The following is a 17,393-nucleotide window of genomic DNA, read 5'->3' on the forward strand; positions in this document are numbered from 1 at the left end:
AAAAAACAACAAGATCTGGGAAGTATCGGCAGCGAAGAGCGTCAGCATCTGGTCCTTCTGCCCCACCTGCAGCTGTACCAACACAACCTAAACCAAGAGGAATGACATCAGAAGAAGCTTTAGCGATCGCATTAGGTAAGATAAATGAAGCTTTGGAAAATCTTAGCAGGAAGGTAGAAGCGACAAATGTAAAAGTGGATGCATCAAATGCGAAGGTGGACGCTGCAAATATCAAAATTGATATAAATACAGAAAGTATAAATAATTTGGGACAAGAAACTTTCGGGTTAGCGCCTCTGGCAATGGCGGAGCTCCTCCAATCGGGAGGAACCGGCTCCATGAAAAACAGAGTCTGACCGCCACGGCGATGGCGGAGACCCTTAGAAATCACAGACGGGAGAAGTCTGTGAAACTGGGATTCGGCTGGCACCTTCAGCGCTCACCTACTCGCGGGGAGACCCAGTACCGGGAATCCAGAGCGACGTGGGGTGAGAGGCGCGGTGCTTTGAATCGACCGCTTATTTCACGGAGCGAAGCCGCATTGCCGCTGTCGGAGAGCGCTGACTTTTTTCCTGTGGACAATTGGATTCTAAACAACAACCCGTGAGAAGAATGGGAAATTGAGCTTTTAAATAATTTAATTTGGCACCGAACGGGGAAGGTCTAAACAGGAAGTCCACCTTCCCTTTCTGCAAATAAACTGAAGCAATGTAGTTACTAACTAAGGTTTTGGAAAGTCTCGCGTAAAGGATTAAAACTCCACTGATTGAAACTATCAATTCTGACCAAGTGAACTTGCAGGAGAAGGTGGAAAATTAAAGATTGAAGCATTACGTCTCTGAACCTGGGAATGGTTTGCAAAAAGTCCATTGACGGTAAACAGGACAAATTTGACAGCTAGCTTTAACTTGACAGCTAGCTTCAATTTGACAGTTGGCATTAATTTGACAGTTAGCTTTAAAAGAAAGACATTGTTTTTATTGTCTGCTTCTGCACTTAAAAAGAAGAAAAAGTAACTGGGAACTCTTATTAATTTACTTTTGGAATTGTGCTGGAAAGGATTGATACAGAGGACTTCCGGGTTAGCGCCAGCGTTAATGGCAGATTCCCTCTGAGTCTCAGAGGGACCAGCTCCGCGGGATCGGGTCCTACCGCTACGGCAAAGCGGGGACCCTTTAAAAATCACAGGCGGGTGAAGCCTGTGAACGTGGAGACTCGGCGGGCACCATTTGCACCCCCCCCAAGTTGCGAAGGAGCCTTTTTAAAGGCTCCGGAGCGGGATGGGGTGAGCGGCGCGGTGCTGAGAGCCGACTGCTTCTTCTGCGGAGTGAAGCCACACAGCCGTTAACGGAGAGCACTGACTTCTTCTTGTGAACATTCGGACTTTTAAACAACAACCCGTGAGTAGTATGGAAATTGGAATTTTAAAGGAAAATTTTTAAATTTGGCAAGATCGGGGAAGGTCTAAACAGGAAGTCCGCCTTCCCTCTCTGTAAATAACTTAAAGCAAAGGACCTGTCAACTAAGGTCGAGGAGAGTTTTTTCTTTCTTTTTTTTCTAAAAGACTTTAATTCCAAGGTTTGGCACCATAAGAAATTTTATTCAGAAGCAGGGGAACCTGCAGGAAAAGAATTAAATCTGGGAGCTGAAGTGCCACCCCCCCCCCCGGACCCGGGAGTGGTCCGCGAGAGCCTGGTGACGAAGTATAGAATATCTTGACAGCTGTCAAGCTAGCTGTCAAGACGTAAAAAGAGGACTTTATTTCTGTTGCTTCTGCCGGTTACATTTGTTACAATTTGCATTTGGGAAAAAGAAAAATAAAGAAGGGTTGTTACAATTTAACTGGACTTTTGGATTGTGTTGAAAGGAACATAAAGGAACTAAAATTCCCCTAGAAGGAGTTTTGGGACATTACAAGAATGGCTGGAGGAGGAAAAATCCAGGCTGAACTGAATAGAGCATTTGTTCTCTTGGGAAAGTTGCAATGCAAGGTCAGATTGATGTTTTGGCTACAAGTGTTACAACTTTGGATACAACAGTAAACACCATCATTGAATTGGATAAGGATAAGGATCCGACACAGGAAGTCTATTTAACTGGACAAATAGAGAAACTTGAGAGCTTTGAGAATTTGGAGAAGGAGACTTGTTGTCCCTGAAGAAAAGGAAGGGGGAGCCGCAACCCCGCAGATGTTAAAGGAGAGCTGCAATTTAAGGCCTCTCATGATGGTAACAAGGGAAAATAAAAAGTTGATGTTGAAAGTTTGGCCTGAATTGGAAAGTGAAAGATGGAGAGAGCTCTTTATGTGGAGGTCTGAAGACCTTAGGATTACAAATTTGATCCAAGTGGAAGTTGGAGCTTTGGAGACATTTGGATTTGAAAGGAGTATGAAACAAGATCTGGAATACCCTATAGGCCTTACTTTCAAGTATGGAGGTCCGGCCGGAAGAAATGTGGATCCTGTTGGGTTGGAGCTTCCCCGAGATTTGGTTTTTAATATTAAGGACTATCAAAAAGACCGGCAGAGAGGACGTGAGAGAGAATTAAGAGCCTCGGATGTAAGATCTCCAGGCTGATTGCTTTTTGAGACTGAAGGACATGTTGGGGACTGAAACCGGGAAGGGGGTATGTGTCAGCATCGCCCTTGAGCCAGTGTACCAACTGGACTCATGCACTACAGCCCCGACTGGGCTAGGCGAGCTGGGTAGCACTGCCAGAGACCTCCTTTCCCACAGGAACTGGTCACAGTGCTGTGGACTCACAGCTTGGAGCTGAGAGCACCGGATTCACTGTCTCAATAATGCAGTCGTTGCGCAGCAGCGTTTTGCAGAGTATAAACCACTCGGAGAGCAGCTCTGTAAAGTATCTTCTTTTATTCTATAACTACAGCTATAATACAAACTATATACAGAGCTAAATATTCTGAGCATACATCAATGCTACTCTGAGTGCCTGCAGCTGCTCTTAGCAGCAATCTTATCTCTAAATACTATCTCTTGCACTCACTCTCCGACACACTGACTTACTCTCTCTCTCACACAGAGACTCACTCACTTGACTAATTAAGTAGAGAGCAGTACATTGCTCCTCCTCTCTGTAGAGTCAGCAGAGACCTCAGGAGATTATCAGGAGATTCTTGGGTATGGGAGGGGTGAAATCTCCTCATCCTCCCCCATTTCATCCGACCATTCAAGAATCTTTAACATAACTGCAATTTGCACACACACGCCAAAAGTTGTTTTCTGCTTACAACCTTGGTAACATACTTGCAGGTATCTCTCTCCCCCCTTATCTAAGACACTTTATCACATCATTAAACAGTTACTACAACCTTTCTGTGTCTATTAGGAAAGAGTTAAAACATAAATCTCAACCTGTAGTTTATACAAAATACACATTGTGAACACACAAATGAATAAGCAGCTTCTGGAAAAATCTTCACACACATTTCTTCCTCTCAAATACAAATTGACATTTCTAATTAGGCAGATTTGAACAAACCATTTTAAACACATGCTTGCTCCTTCAATCCTGATCCTTCAAATGTCAGGTAAAGAAAAAAATGCAGCGTTTTGTGCCACTACTCTCAGCACACTTCACACTAGGTTTAAAAACCCCACCAGAGTTGCATGTGACCGCAGCCTTTGCAAACTCTTCAGAAAACCTTTTCGGTGGTACCCCCTTGGTTGTTCTCTCGGATCTGCGCAAAACCCTCTGATCCTCTTGTTCTGGTGCTTCCTCCTCTTTGGGAGAATGGGGAGCTAAAGTATATGAAGCTGCTAAGTCTGAATCAGCGTCAGACTCACCTGAGGCTTTTGGGCTCTGACAATCTGTGCCATCATCTGGATCTACATTGGCATCAGAATTATCAATCACATCAGAACTTGCCTCCCTTTTAACTTTCTTTGCCCCTTTTGCACCATCATCACAAATGGGATGGCACTGAAAAACGCCAACTTTGTCCCATTGTGGATTGTCGTCAATGCTCCTGGTCAGCCTTATGGTTTTCGTGTCTGTGATCAGGACACGATAAGACCCTTTCTCATATCCTAGGAAAATACCATGTTCTCCACGCTTACTCAGTTTGTCACCCTGCGAGGTGTGCACCCAAACTTCCGAACCAAAAATTTTAAAGTGCTTCACACATGGCTTTCTTCCGTGAAGCATCTCATATGGGGTGCAATTTATACTAGACTGGTACCTCCTGTTATACACGTGACAGAAAAATGAAAGAGCTTCGGCCCAAAAAGGATTGGGCAGCCCCGAATCATGTAACAGTGTTCTGATTCCTTGCTGCAGGGTCTGGTTCAATCTCTCACATAAACCATTCTGCCAGGGCGATCTGGGCGTGGCGGTCCTATGCTCAATGCCCTGTTCAGAAAGAAAAGCCTCAAACTCTTCTGAACAAAACTCTCCACCCCTGTCAGTGAAAAGACAATGTACATTCTCATTATGTACATTTCTGAGCCATTTACAGAACTGACGAAACTTAGTAAAGGTTTCAGACTTTTTCTGCAGCACATAGACCCATGCATATTTAGAGTAGTAGTCTATCAAAACCATGAAAAACCTTGAATTGCCTCTAGAGAGCGCTAGAGGCCCCACTAAGTCTGCATGAATGACTTCGTATGGTTTCTTGGCCTCTCCCCCAGACTCTGTACCTTTGGGAGCTTGCCTTGCCTTACTCTCAGCACAAGAAACACATTTCATGTGGTAGGGACATTCTTTCAGCTTCATACCCTGAACCATATCAGGCATTTTTGCCACAGCCTGGAAATTCAAATGACCATAAACGCGGTGGTAATAATGAATACATTGGTCATGCAACTTCTCATTCTTATCAACAGACAAATTGCAACACTCTTTCTCAGTTGCTTCTGCAGTTCCTGTACCTGAAACAAAAGGCAATTGATACAGACCATTTACACATTTTGCATATAGAATGAGCTTGCCATCTCGACGAATTTCACAGCGAGATTTAGCAAACACCACCTTAAAACCCTGATGATCAAGCTGGGAAACACTCAACAAATTGTCCTGAATATCAGGCGCATACAGGACATTCTGAATTGTTGCATTCAGGCTCTTTAAGAACACAGTTCCCTTAGCCTCACTCGTGAGAACTGTCCCATCTGCTTGATGTATTTCTTTCTCTTGCTTCTCAAGCTGAACAAAGAGATCCTTATCTTTGGCTACGTGGTTGGTACAGCCAGAGTCGATCACGAAGAAACTCCGCCCACGTTGACTGCAGCAGCGAGAGAGCAAAACCTTTGAAGTAGCAGGTGCTTGGGGATTTCGTCCTCCTCCCCCTCTGCCTCTGAAGCTTCCCTTCTTCTTTGAAGATTTCTTGCAGCACTGGAAACTCAAATGGCCTTGTGCTCCACATGAAAAGCACCGCTTCAACTTTAGTGCTTTAACAGCAGCAGTTTCACTTTCACTTTCCCCTGCTGAAGACTTAGGCACATTTTCAGGCACATTTTTAACAGCACCATTGTCCCGGCTTTCTCTAACAGCCTGTCTGCGATCCCACTCATTCAGGAGCACGCTACACACATAATCTTCTGTTAGCCGGTCAGAAGGCAGTGTAGAAATCTGGGCAGCTACTCCATCATAAGACTCATCTAGGCTATTTATCATCAGCATTACAAACACAGCCTCTGAAATAGCCAGGTCTCGCTGAACAAGGTCCTGTCTGAGACGCTTTAACTGAGATAGATGGCTAGGCAAATCACCACCTTTCTGCAACTGTAACCTGCACAGCTTCTTGAAGAAAATCACACTGGAACCAGCATTTTGTCTCAGATGCATATCTCTCAACTTATGCCAAACAGCTTGTGCAGTCTCTTGACCCTCTAAGTTCACCAGCAAGTGGTCTGAAACACTCAAAACAATTGTCCCTCGGGCTTTCATATCTGCAGCATGCCACTCAGCCCAATCATCATCATCTTTATCTGGAGGGTCATCTTCTATGGTGTGAAATAGCTTTTCCCTCTGCAAAAGCGCCTTCATCTTAACTTGCCAAACTGCATAGTTTTCAGGCGTGAGGAGGGGAAAGGACATAGCCATCTGGCCAGAATGTGCACAGGCCATGTCTGCTATTACTTAGAGCAAGACACTTCCCTCGTGCAAACACAGATAAAGCCTTGGACTTCTTCAGCCACTCTCTCCCCCACTCAAAGCGCAATTAACAGGCAAACAGGGATGCTATCTTCTTTTTTTGGCAGTCAGCAACATACCTCAAGCAGCAGCAACAGCAACAGCGGCAGCTTGAGCACTCTGCTCCAACACAGCTCTGCTTCTAGGCACCACAAATCAGTCCAGCATGCAGCCTCCGTTCCGCCGTCCAGCGATCAGCAACAGACACCTCTGGCGACTGGGACGACTTGGATGACTGGAACAACGACTGGTCAGACGACTGGGCCCATAACCGATGTCAGCATCGCCCTTGAGCCAGTGTACCAACTGGACTCATGCACTACAGCCCCGACTGGGCTAGGCGAGCTGGGTAGCACTGCCAGAGACCTCCTTTCCCACAGGAACTGGTCACAGTGCTGTGGACTCACAGCTTGGAGCTGAGAGCACCGGATTCACTGTCTCAATAATGCAGTCGTTGCGCAGCAGCGTTTTGCAGAGTATAAACCACTCGGAGAGCAGCTCTGTAAAGTATCTTATTTTATTCTATAACTACAGCTATAATACAAACTATATACAGAGCTAAATATTCTGAGCATACATCAATGCTACTCTGAGTGCCTGCAGCTGCTCTTAGCAGCAATCTTATCTCTAAATACTATCTCTTGCACTCACTCTCCGACACACTGACTTACTTACTCTCTCTCTCACACAGAGACTCACTCACTTGACTAATTAAGTAGAGAGCAGTACATTGCTCCTCCTCTCTGTAGAGTCAGCAGAGACCTCAGGAGATTATCAGGAGATTCTTGGGTATGGGAGGAATAGAAATTGGGAATTTAAAGGGTACATAATTATAACTTGTTTTGTTTTTGACTTTTTTTTGTTCGCATGAGAGTTGGGAAATTCGTGGAAGGGAATTCTGGTTGACCTTAGGGAAATATTTTAAGAATAAGTATTGATATTGATATATAGGTTTGGATGAGAGTTAAGATTGGATAAAGTAAAAGTGGTTTTTAAAATAAACTAAATTACCTAAATGAGAAGATTAAACAAAAATGAAATGAGGAAATGGATGAAAGAGAGAACATAAAATAATAACATATTAAAATAAATTATTAAGTTAAAAAAATAAGGTGAAAGGACTTGCTGAAATAAAATTTGAACTTGAATACAGAAATGGGAGGTGTGAGGAGGTCAAGAAAATAAGTAAAGGGAAATTGATTATGTAAGGGATTCAATTTGTTTTTCTTCTTTCTTTTTTAATGATTGTATTTTTATTTTTTTGTATTTTTGTATTTTTGTATTTTTCTTTTCTTGCTTTTTGTGTCATATTATGTATTTTTTTCTTTTTTTCTCTGTAATCTTGAAAAGTTTGAATAAATATTATTAATTAAAAAAAAAGAAAGGATTGATACAAATTGAGACTGCTTCCCTCTAGAGGGAGTTTTGGGACATTGTTACAAGTGTGCAGCTGCGAAATTACTTTGAAGATAAGGACTGTGAGAAACTAGTTTTGACCTTGAATTTCTTAAGAATGTCGGTAAAGGAAGAAGTAGCTTTTGCTCTGAATAGGACAATCTATCTGCTGGGAAAGCTGCATAAACAGATAGATGTTATGGCTACTAATATTAATATCTTGGGAACAAAAGTGGGCATCAGCATAGAAGTCGACAAGAACCCAGCACAAGAACCTTTCTTAATTGAACAAATTGATGAATTAGAGAAGGAGAAAGTTGCTGTTGTTGAATATAAAGCAAAATATGGGGGAGCTTTAACCCCAAAGAGGCAAATGGAGGATTACAACTGTAATTAGGAGAAGCCGGTTTTTGAAGATAGGTGCCTGGCCTGATCTGGAAAAGGAAAAGTGGAGAGATCCCTTTATGCAGGGATCAAATGACTTTAGGAATATGAATTTGAGCCAGGAGGAGATTGGAGCTTCGGGGGCCTTTGGACTTGGAAGAACTGTGAAACAAGGTTTGGAATACTTTATGGGCCCTAGCTTTAATTATGGAAACCTGGCAGACTTGTCAAGAAGGAATATAACCATCATTGGAATGGAGCTCCCCCGAGATCTGCTTTTTAGCACCAAAGTTTATCAAGAAGATCAGCAGAAGGGAAATGAAGAAGAGTTAAGAGCCTCGGACATCAGATCTCCAGGTTGATGGACGCTGGAAGGTTGATGGAACTGAGGGCAGGGGCCGGGACCGGGGAGGGGAGACGGAGGAAAGAAATTGGGAATTTAAAGTGTATATAAGGAATTCTTTTAAAAAAATAATAATAATGAGAAATGGAAAAATCGTGGAATGAAATTTTTATGACCCTGGGGAAATGTCTTAGAGATTAAGTTCAATATATTAGTTTTAATGAGAAATAAGATTAAATAAAGTAAAAATGGATGATTAATTGATGAAAGAAGAGAATGTTAAACTACAGTATATTAAGATAAATTACTAGGATAAAAACAAGGGTGAAGGATTTGCTGTAATATCTAACTGAATCAGAATACAAAGAGGGGAGGTGTGAGGTCAAGGAAATAAGTTAAAGAAGGAAAGTTATGTAAAGGTTTTATTTGTTCTTTTTTCTTTTTCTCTGGATTCTATGCATTTTTTCTGCTTGTTTTTTGTCTGTTTTCCATTTTTTATCTTTTTCTTTTGATGTGACTTGTTTTTATGTATTGCTTTTTCTGGTTTAATTGGGTTTTTGTTGTTGTTGTGACTAATGTAACCTTTAAAACTTTAATAAAAATCTTTTAAAAAAAATAATTTGGGACAAAAGGTGAATACTAACATAGAAGCTATACAGAAATTGATACAGGAATCTGCTTCGACTCGTCAGATTGCAGAGGAAACTAAGGAAAAAGTGGCTGCTGTGGAAGTCAAGGTAACTGAATTAGAAACAGAGAGTCCCAGACATACAGAGACAAGTTGAGGACCATAAGCTGATTCTTTCTATGATTGAGCTCAAGGAAAAACAGATGATCAGAGCTGTACCTGAATTGGAGAAGGATAGTTTGATAGAATTTCTTACGCAGGAATTTACAGAGTTTTGGAAGTTGGATTTGGAACAAGAATGAGTGAAAATTGTGAGTGCCTTTAGACTTGGAAGAGGAGGGAAGAAGAATAGAGTAAGAGACTGTTTGATTACTCTCCGCACTAAAGAAGAGAGAGATAAAATTTTGGGTTGGCACTTTCAGAAGACTTTGGAAATACTGCAGACAAGAGTGGAAATATTTAAAGATATGCCGAAATACCTTTTGGACCTTAGGTCCAATTATGGAGATTTGGTTGCTTTGCTGAGAAGGAACAGAATCATCTTTAGGTGGGAATTTCCCCAAGGCCTATCCTTTAGTTTTAAAGGAAGGAAAATAAAAATAAGATCAGTTGAGGACAAAGAAAAAATTTTGAGCAACCACGGAGAGGATTTACAGAAGGAACTTGGAAAAGAACCAGGAGTATTGGACAGACAATCACCAGATAGAGGACTAGAGCAAAGAGCACTGGACAGAAGATCACCTATACTGGACATAGCAAAGCTACCTTTTGGACTGGGCTGCCCAGTGAAAGGGATATCAACACCACTGACAGAACAAGAGCAAGCACTGGGTGCAGTTGGAGGAGACTTACAGTAACTAGACCATGGCACTGCAAATATTAAGTTGGGACATTAATGGGATGAACTCCCCTGAAAAAAGACGAAGAGTTTTTCATGTATTAAAAAAAGAACAATTGGACTTAATTTGTTTACAAGAAACACATGTGATAAGGCTACATAGGAAAATATTGATAAATAAAAGATTGGGACATGAATTCATCTCATCAGACAAAGTTAAAAAAAGAGGAGTAGTACTTTATGCAAAGGAGAGCCTATCACCGAAATTTCTTTTTAAAGATGACCAAGGAAGATTTGTAGTAATTGAAATCCAATCACAAGGAGAGAAATTTTTGATAGTAGGCATTTATGCACCAAATGAGGGAAGCTACATGAGACTCTATTGGACTATATGGACTATAATATGATTTTGATGGGAGATATGAATGGAGTGGTGTCTACAAACATGGTCAAGGCACAGAGACAGGTAGTCACTAAGGATGGTAGATTACCAAAGACTTTCTTTGATATGACTGACAATATTTCTTGGAGTTTTATGAAGAAAAACATACAGGGGATGGGGGTCGGTCAAGGGTTTGAAAATGGTATAGGTGCAATTTATTCAGAACAAAAGGCTAAATTAATTGTGAACAACGTAGTGACGGAAGAATTTAAGATAGAGAAAGGAACACGACAAGGTTGCCCAATCTCTCCATTGATTTTTATATCGGTCCTGGAGGTGCTTTTAAATATGATTAGAAGGGACCAAACAGTTAAAGGTATACAAGTTGGAGCCAAACAGTACAAACTGAAAGCATTTGCTGATGATTTGGTATTGACATTACAGGAGCCAGAATCCTAGTACTAAAAGAGTACTGGAACTAATTCAAGAATTTGGCCAGGTAGCAGGTTTTAAGTTGAATAAGTTGAAAACTAAGGTTTTAGAGAAAAATCTAACAGTGATTGAGAGAGAGAGAGAGGTTTCAGAAGGAGACAGGATTAACACTGGTTAAGAAAGTGAAATATCTAGGGGTTAATATGACTGCTAAGAATGTGAACCTATTTAAGGATAATTATGAAAAATGTTGGATGGAAGTGAAAAAGGATCTAGAAATATGGCCAAACCTGAAGCTATCATTGCTAGGCCGAATTGCTGCGATAAAGATGAATGTATTGCCAAAGATGTTGTTTTTGTTTCAAACATTGCAAATTTTGGATAAAATGGAGTGTTTCAAGAAGTGGCAGAGAGATATTTCTAGATTTGTCTGGCAGGGCAAGAAGCCTCGAATAAAATTTAAGATATTAACTGATGCTAAAGAAAGAGGTGGATTCGCCCTGCCGGACTTAAAACTTTATTATGAATCAGCCGCATTTTGCTGGCTGAGAGAATGGATGCTTCTTGAGAACACTGATGTGTTGGACTTAGAAGGTTTTAACAATGTTTTTGGGTGGCATGCATATTTGTGGTATGACAAGGTCAAAGCACATAAAGCGTTTAAAAACCATATTGTCAGAAAAGCATTGTTTAATGTTTGGATAAGATACAAGGACTTGCTTGAAAATAAAACCCCAAGGTGGCTGTCACCAATGGAAGCGAAGGCTCAGAAAAAGCTCAGTATGGAGGCCAATTGGCCGAAATATTTGGAAATTTTGGAACAAGACGGAAACAGACTAAAATTGCAGAGTTTTGAAAAACTGAAAAACAAAGTGCGAGATTGGCTTCATTATTACCAAATAATGGAGGCTTACAATTTGGACAAGAAAATTGGCTTCCAGGTGGAAAAATCAAAATTGGAAATAGAACTGTTAGATCCCAAAATCAAGAACTTGTCAAGAATGTACAACTTGCTGTTGAAATGGAAAACTCAGGATGAAACGGTGAAATCTGTTATGATTAAATGGGCACAAGACGTTGGACATAATATCATGATGGCTGACTGGGAACAGTTATGGACCACAGGTATGAAATTCACGGCATGTAATGCCTTAAGAGAGAATATAATGAAAATGATATACAGGTGGTACATGACACCAGTCAAGCTTGCAAAAATCTATCATTTGCCCGATAATAAATGTTGGAAATGTAAAGAGACCGAAGGTACATTCTTTCACCTTTGGTGGACGTGCCCAAGGATTAAGACCTTCTGGGAGATAATCTATAATGAAATGAAAAAGGTATTTAAATATACTTTTCTGAAGAAACCAGAGGCCTTTCTCCTGGGCATGGTCGGCCAATTGGTGCCAAAGAAGGACAGAACTTTCTTTATGTATGCTACAACAGCAGCAAGAATACTTACTGCAAAGTATTGGAAGACACAAGATTTACCCACCCGGGAAGAATGGCAGATGAAGGTGATGGACTATATGGAACTGGCGGAAATGACTGGCAGAATCCGAGACCAGGGAGAAGAGTCGGTGGAGGAAGATTGGAGGAAATTTAAAGACTATTTACAGAAACATTGCAAAATTAATATCTGTTAGAAGGATGTTGGAATAATATTATATGATTTTAGCAGGAATGATTTAAAGGATTTGGGAATAACTGACTGTTAATTGGTGAAAGGAGGAAAAGTAAAGTTACATTATATTAAGACAATTTACAGGACAAAAATTTTAAAAGAAGGAAAAGGATTTGCTGAAATGGAAAATTGACCTAGAATACAAAAAAGGGAGGTGTGAGGAGGTCAAGGAAATAAGCTAATGAAAGATAAGTAATGAGGGGATCTGATATATTAATTTTTTCCCTGCGTTTTTGTTTTTGTTTAATGGGTCTTACTTCTCTGTTTTTTATATATATTGTGATGTGTTGTTTTGTTTTTGTTTAATGTGGTATTTTTACTTTTTCTTTCTGTAATTTTTTAAAACTTTAATAAATATTTTTTAAAAAAGGATCCCAGTTAGGTCCCCCCTTGCCTGCAGAGCTGGCAGCCCCTCACCCTTTCTCGAACACCCTCCCTTGCGGAGTGATCTCTCAGCCTCCTCTCCTTTCCTTGGGAGTCCCAACCTGACTTCTCACCTTGAGGTCTCAGGGAGAAGTGGGAAGAGGAGGAGGAGGAGGAGGAGGAGGAGGAGGAGGAGGAGGAGGAGGAAGGGCTAAGGCAGGATCCAACCTGGGATGTATCAGTCAAGCGTCAAAGAGATAGTGACGTCAGCCCAAGAGGCGAGAGGTGCAGAGATAGAGCAGGGCTTCTCAAAACTTCACCCATTCCAAACCCCTCTTTCGGGTCAGATGGCAATTCTGGTTTTCTGCTATTTATCAGTTATTTTCTCTGCAGTAGCCAGACCCCCAAGTGTGCTTGGGCCACCAGGGGAGATTTAAGCGCTGCAGCTTCTTCCATTTCTGGGCCAAAGAAGTTCTTGCTGCGACAAGAATCCACCTAAGTATCTCCTTTGGTCAGAAGAGATTGCTGTCTGGTCCTCCCGCCAATTCAAAGGGACCAGCTTTTTTTCACTATTATTACTATTTCGTGGCATTAGTAGCACTACATGGCACAGGATCATTTTTGCACCACTGTAGTAGAATAAGTGATTTTTTAAAAAAGGGATTAAAAGGCACTATATATAGTATATAATTGCACAGGTCCAATTCGAGTTGCCATGAAAAAGTCATCTTTCCCCCTTGTCCTTGCAGATGCTACTCTGAACCATGGAGTCCTTTGCCATTTGGGGTGGGAGGAGATACTCAGCCCCCCCCCACTGAAACCTCATTGCAGAGGCTCCACAGCACCCCCCCCCCCGAATAAGCCACCAGTAGGTGCTTCCACTCCCCGCTCGCAAATCTGCTTCCAACAGATACTTGGGGGGCGGGATCCTGCACCATCTGGTCAGTTCCTGGCTAACAGTCCCTCCCCCCCCCCCCGCTGACCCCTTGCTGCTCTCTGTTTTGCAGGGCATTAAGGAGGCATCCTGGTAACCAAAGGAGACATGTACTTAGTTGTCTATGTGCCATTTACATTTCTACTGTTCTAAATATGTACAAAGCAGCCTTTCAGGGGGATGTGGACGAGGTTAACCCTTTCTCTCCCTGCCAAGGTCCCAGTTCAAATCTTTGAAGCTGCTGTGAGTATTTCAAGATCCCCTTGTCCCCCTGGCAGAGAGAAAGACTTCAACTCCCCCCTCCAGCCATCTCAGGAGCCCTCAGGCTTCCCCTGGGCTGCTTCCAAGGGGATAAACAACGACCAATCAATGCCATGTCTACTTTGGACCTGAGAAGTAAAAAGAAAACCTCCCAGGAAGAATCCACAGCTATTTATTTCTCCCCCTCCAGATCCAGGGATCGCCTACCTTGTATTCCTCCAAAGCCTCTTTCAGAGGAATCACCTTGTGATTTTCATGTTCCTTCGATCTGTCACACACCAGGCAGATGGGGGCTTCATGGACTTTGCAGAAGAGCTTGAGGGGCTCCTGGTGATCCTCGCAGATTCTCCCTTTCCCTCCTTCCTCCTTTCCACAGACTCCTCCTTTCCCTCCTTCCTCCTTTCCCTCTTGAAGGCTGAGATTCTTGGCTATTTCCACCATAATAGCCAGTTGCCTGTTGGGGATGAGGCTCCTTCTCTGGACTCTTTCTCTGCACTGAGGGCAGGAAGCCTCTGCCTCCGATTCCCCCCAGAACAGGACCAAGCAGGATCGGCAGAAGTTGTGCCCACACTCTGGGATGGTCACTGGATCCTTGAAGTAATCCAGGCAGGTGGAGCAAGTGGCTTCATCCCGGAGACGCTGGATGTGACCCCCCGCAGCAGCCATGGCTCCCTTGCGCTGAAGACCCAAGTTAAGTTTCGCTTTTTCAGTTTTCAGTCACTGGGAGTTTCCCTTCCTGGAAATGACTCAGTGATCATGTGATCTTTCTTTTTTAAGAAAAAAAAAATGTCTCCAGGTTTTTGCAATTGCTGAATGTTTTCTCAAGTAGCAGCGAATATTTCTGGATTGCTTCCCATGCTATTGCTGGGAAGCCCTTGCAGAGCCACTGCCAGTCAGTGGAGGCCAGACTGACCTCGATGGACCTGGCAGAAGGCCCCATCTGCATGGTGGCAGCCCAGTTATGGCGTTCCTTCCCTAGATATGAATGCCTGGTGAGACTTGGCTATTATTATTAATTGATATTACTACACACTGTAAAGTCTTCCTATATTCCTAATAAAGTGTGGTGCCTTCCAATGGCTGAAAAACCTGGAGGGCTTTAACAGGGGATTAGATACAATTCCTGGAGGATAAGACTCGGGTGGTGCTGTGGGTTAAACCACAGGGTCTAAGGCTTGCCGATCAGAAGGTTGGTGGTTTGAATCCCCGCGACGGGGTGAGCTCCCATATCTTGGTCCCAGCTCCTGCTAACCTAGCAGTTTGAAAGCACGTCAAAGTGCAAGTAGATAAATAGGTACTGCTCCAGCGGGAAAGTAAACGGCGTTTCCGTGCGCTGCTCTGGTTCGCCAGAAGCGGCTTCGTCATGCTGGCCACATGACCCGGAAGCTGTATGCCGGCTCCCTCGGCCAATAAAGCGAGATGAGCGCCGCAACCCCAGAGTCGGCCACGGCAGGATCTAATGGTTAGGGGTCCCTTTACCTTAAGACTTTGGATGGTTATATGCTCTGCCTCTGTGGTTGGAAGTGGTAATCCTCCTGGATAGCTGTTGCTGGAGACTCCAGGAGGGGCTCTTATTCCCAGGTCCTGCTTAGGGGTTTCCCACACACATAATGTTTAAAAAATGTTTTGGGTTTCACCTGCAGGTAAAAGGAGAGAGATCAAGATGGAGATTTCCCACCCAGGGAAAGCTGTGCCTGAGGGAATATCCCTAAGGAACATTCATTTGTTAGCTGAGATTGCAGAGCAAAAGCATGAGTCCAAAGGACACCAGGGAGCAAATGAACGCAGCCATCACCCGGAAGTCCAGTTCCCTTTAGTGAAAGCCCAGTGCACTTTGGAGCAGAAAGCCCAAAGGAGGAACGGCCAGCACAGTTTGCGTCTGGGGAGGCTGAATGCCGAAGAACATCCTCATGAATGCTCCATGTGTGGAGAGAGCTTCCAGCGAGGATCCGCCCTGACTGAACAGCAGAGGATGTACATGGGAGAGGAAGCGTAGGAATAGTCTGAGAACGAGAAACCCTTTCCCCAGTGAGAGATCTGGGTGCGCCATCAGAGAGGCCTCATGGAAGAGAAACCACACAAGTGTCCCAAGTGTGGGAAGAGGTTCAGTCAGAGGACCAATTTGGTGAGTCACCTGCAAATCCACACGGGAGAGAGGCCTCACGAATTCCTGGACCGGAAAGATACGTTACTCAAACACCGGGAACCCACACAGGGGAGAAGCCGGACGAGTGCCATGATTGTGGGAGAAACTTCAAGCACCCATGCAACTTAATTGAACATCGGAAGACGCACACAGGGCAGAAAGCCCACCGAGTGTGGGAAAAGTTTCCATCATCCTTGTAGGTTGATTGACCATCATAACATCCACACAGGAGAGAAGCCTCACAAATGCCCTGAGTGCAGGAAAAACTTTTCTCCGTGAGATACGCTGATCAAACACCAATGGACCCACGCGGAGGAGAAACCTCATGAATGCCCCGATTGTGGAAAAAGCTTCATGCAGACGAAGGGATTAATCGGACACCAGATAATTCATTTAGGGAATACATCCAGCTAATATTCTTGAAAAGTGCCACATTCCACAGAAAAACAGAGGGAGAAATGTTGTTTACAACCCGATTTGCAGTGGAGAACACACACCTTTTCTATGTCACAAGACATAGGCAATGGCCAGATGTTGTTGTTAATTCAAGAAAGTTCTCTGTTGAGGCTTCCTGCCCCAGAAGGGGACAAACAAAACTGCCCACCCCCTGCTCTGGTCCCCACGATGGATGGAGGCAGGGAGACAGAGACACATTATCTCCACATTGCAGATTCTCATAGCACTAGAAGTCATGGCCCCCAAAGCAAGTTGATTGTTGGGAGATCCAGGACAGAAAAAAGCATTTCGTTGTGGAGCCTGTATATGAACCATGGAACTCACTGCCACTGGAGGCAGAGATGGCAGCCAACTTAAAATCATAGAATTGCAGAGCTGAACGGTACAAGGGTCACCTAGGCCAGATCTCTGCAACGCAGGAATCTTTTGCCCAACATGGTGCTCAAGCCAGTTACCCTTAGATTAAGACTATTGTGCTCCACCCATTGAGCTGGGGAGAAGACAAGGGGACAAATTCATGGAGCACTAGGCCGTGAAGCACAATGGCTCTGCTCTGCCTCCACAGTCCAGAAACAGAAGGCTTCTAAATCTCAGTTGCTGGAAACTGCAGGGGGGGGGGAGGCTGGTTTTGCTCTCTGGTCCCGCTTGCAGGTTTCCCACAGGTGTCTGGGTGGCCCCTCTTGGGCGCTGGACCAAATGCGCCCCTTTTGTGTCCTTCCAGGGGTTGAGTGGAAACTCACAGGGAAACTTACGATGACACACAAAGATCGCCAATAGGGGTGGAGCAAGGGGAGGTGGCCCTCAGGCGGGGGGGGGGGAGGTGCCTTTATTTTGACATGTGCCACCACCCCGTGGGAAATGCAGGAAAAGGAGAGCAGGCTACACAGGTCAGTAGTCGGCGAGCCTGATAGTGGAGCCGGAGAGAATCCTGCCAGATCTTTGAGGGGTCAATTCCACAGGCATTTGTTGTTCTAGCTCTTAGTATCCCAGG

General features: G+C 43.6%; 1 protein-coding gene across 4 annotated transcripts in view; it reads right to left on the reverse strand.

The window, feature by feature from the left end:
* Positions 1 to 14,647, reverse strand: part of LOC309364780 (zinc finger protein RFP-like) — a 29,108-nt gene extending 14,461 nt beyond the window's left edge. For 2 of the 4 annotated variants that reach the window (XM_081902683.1, XM_081902681.1), the window contains exon 1: positions 14,008 to 14,647. In XM_081902683.1, coding sequence (XP_081758809.1) covers positions 14,008 to 14,466 — 459 coding nt within the window. In that variant the 5' untranslated portion in view covers positions 14,467 to 14,647. The remainder of the gene's footprint in view (positions 1 to 14,007) is intronic. The other 2 variants (XM_081902682.1, XM_081902680.1) reach the window with 1 other exon arrangement.
* Between the last annotated feature and the right edge of the window lie 2,746 nt (positions 14,648 to 17,393).

This window comes from Podarcis melisellensis (genome assembly GCF_964234715.1).
Source record: "Podarcis melisellensis genome assembly, chromosome: 2".
NCBI lineage: Eukaryota > Metazoa > Chordata > Lepidosauria > Squamata > Lacertidae > Podarcis > Podarcis melisellensis.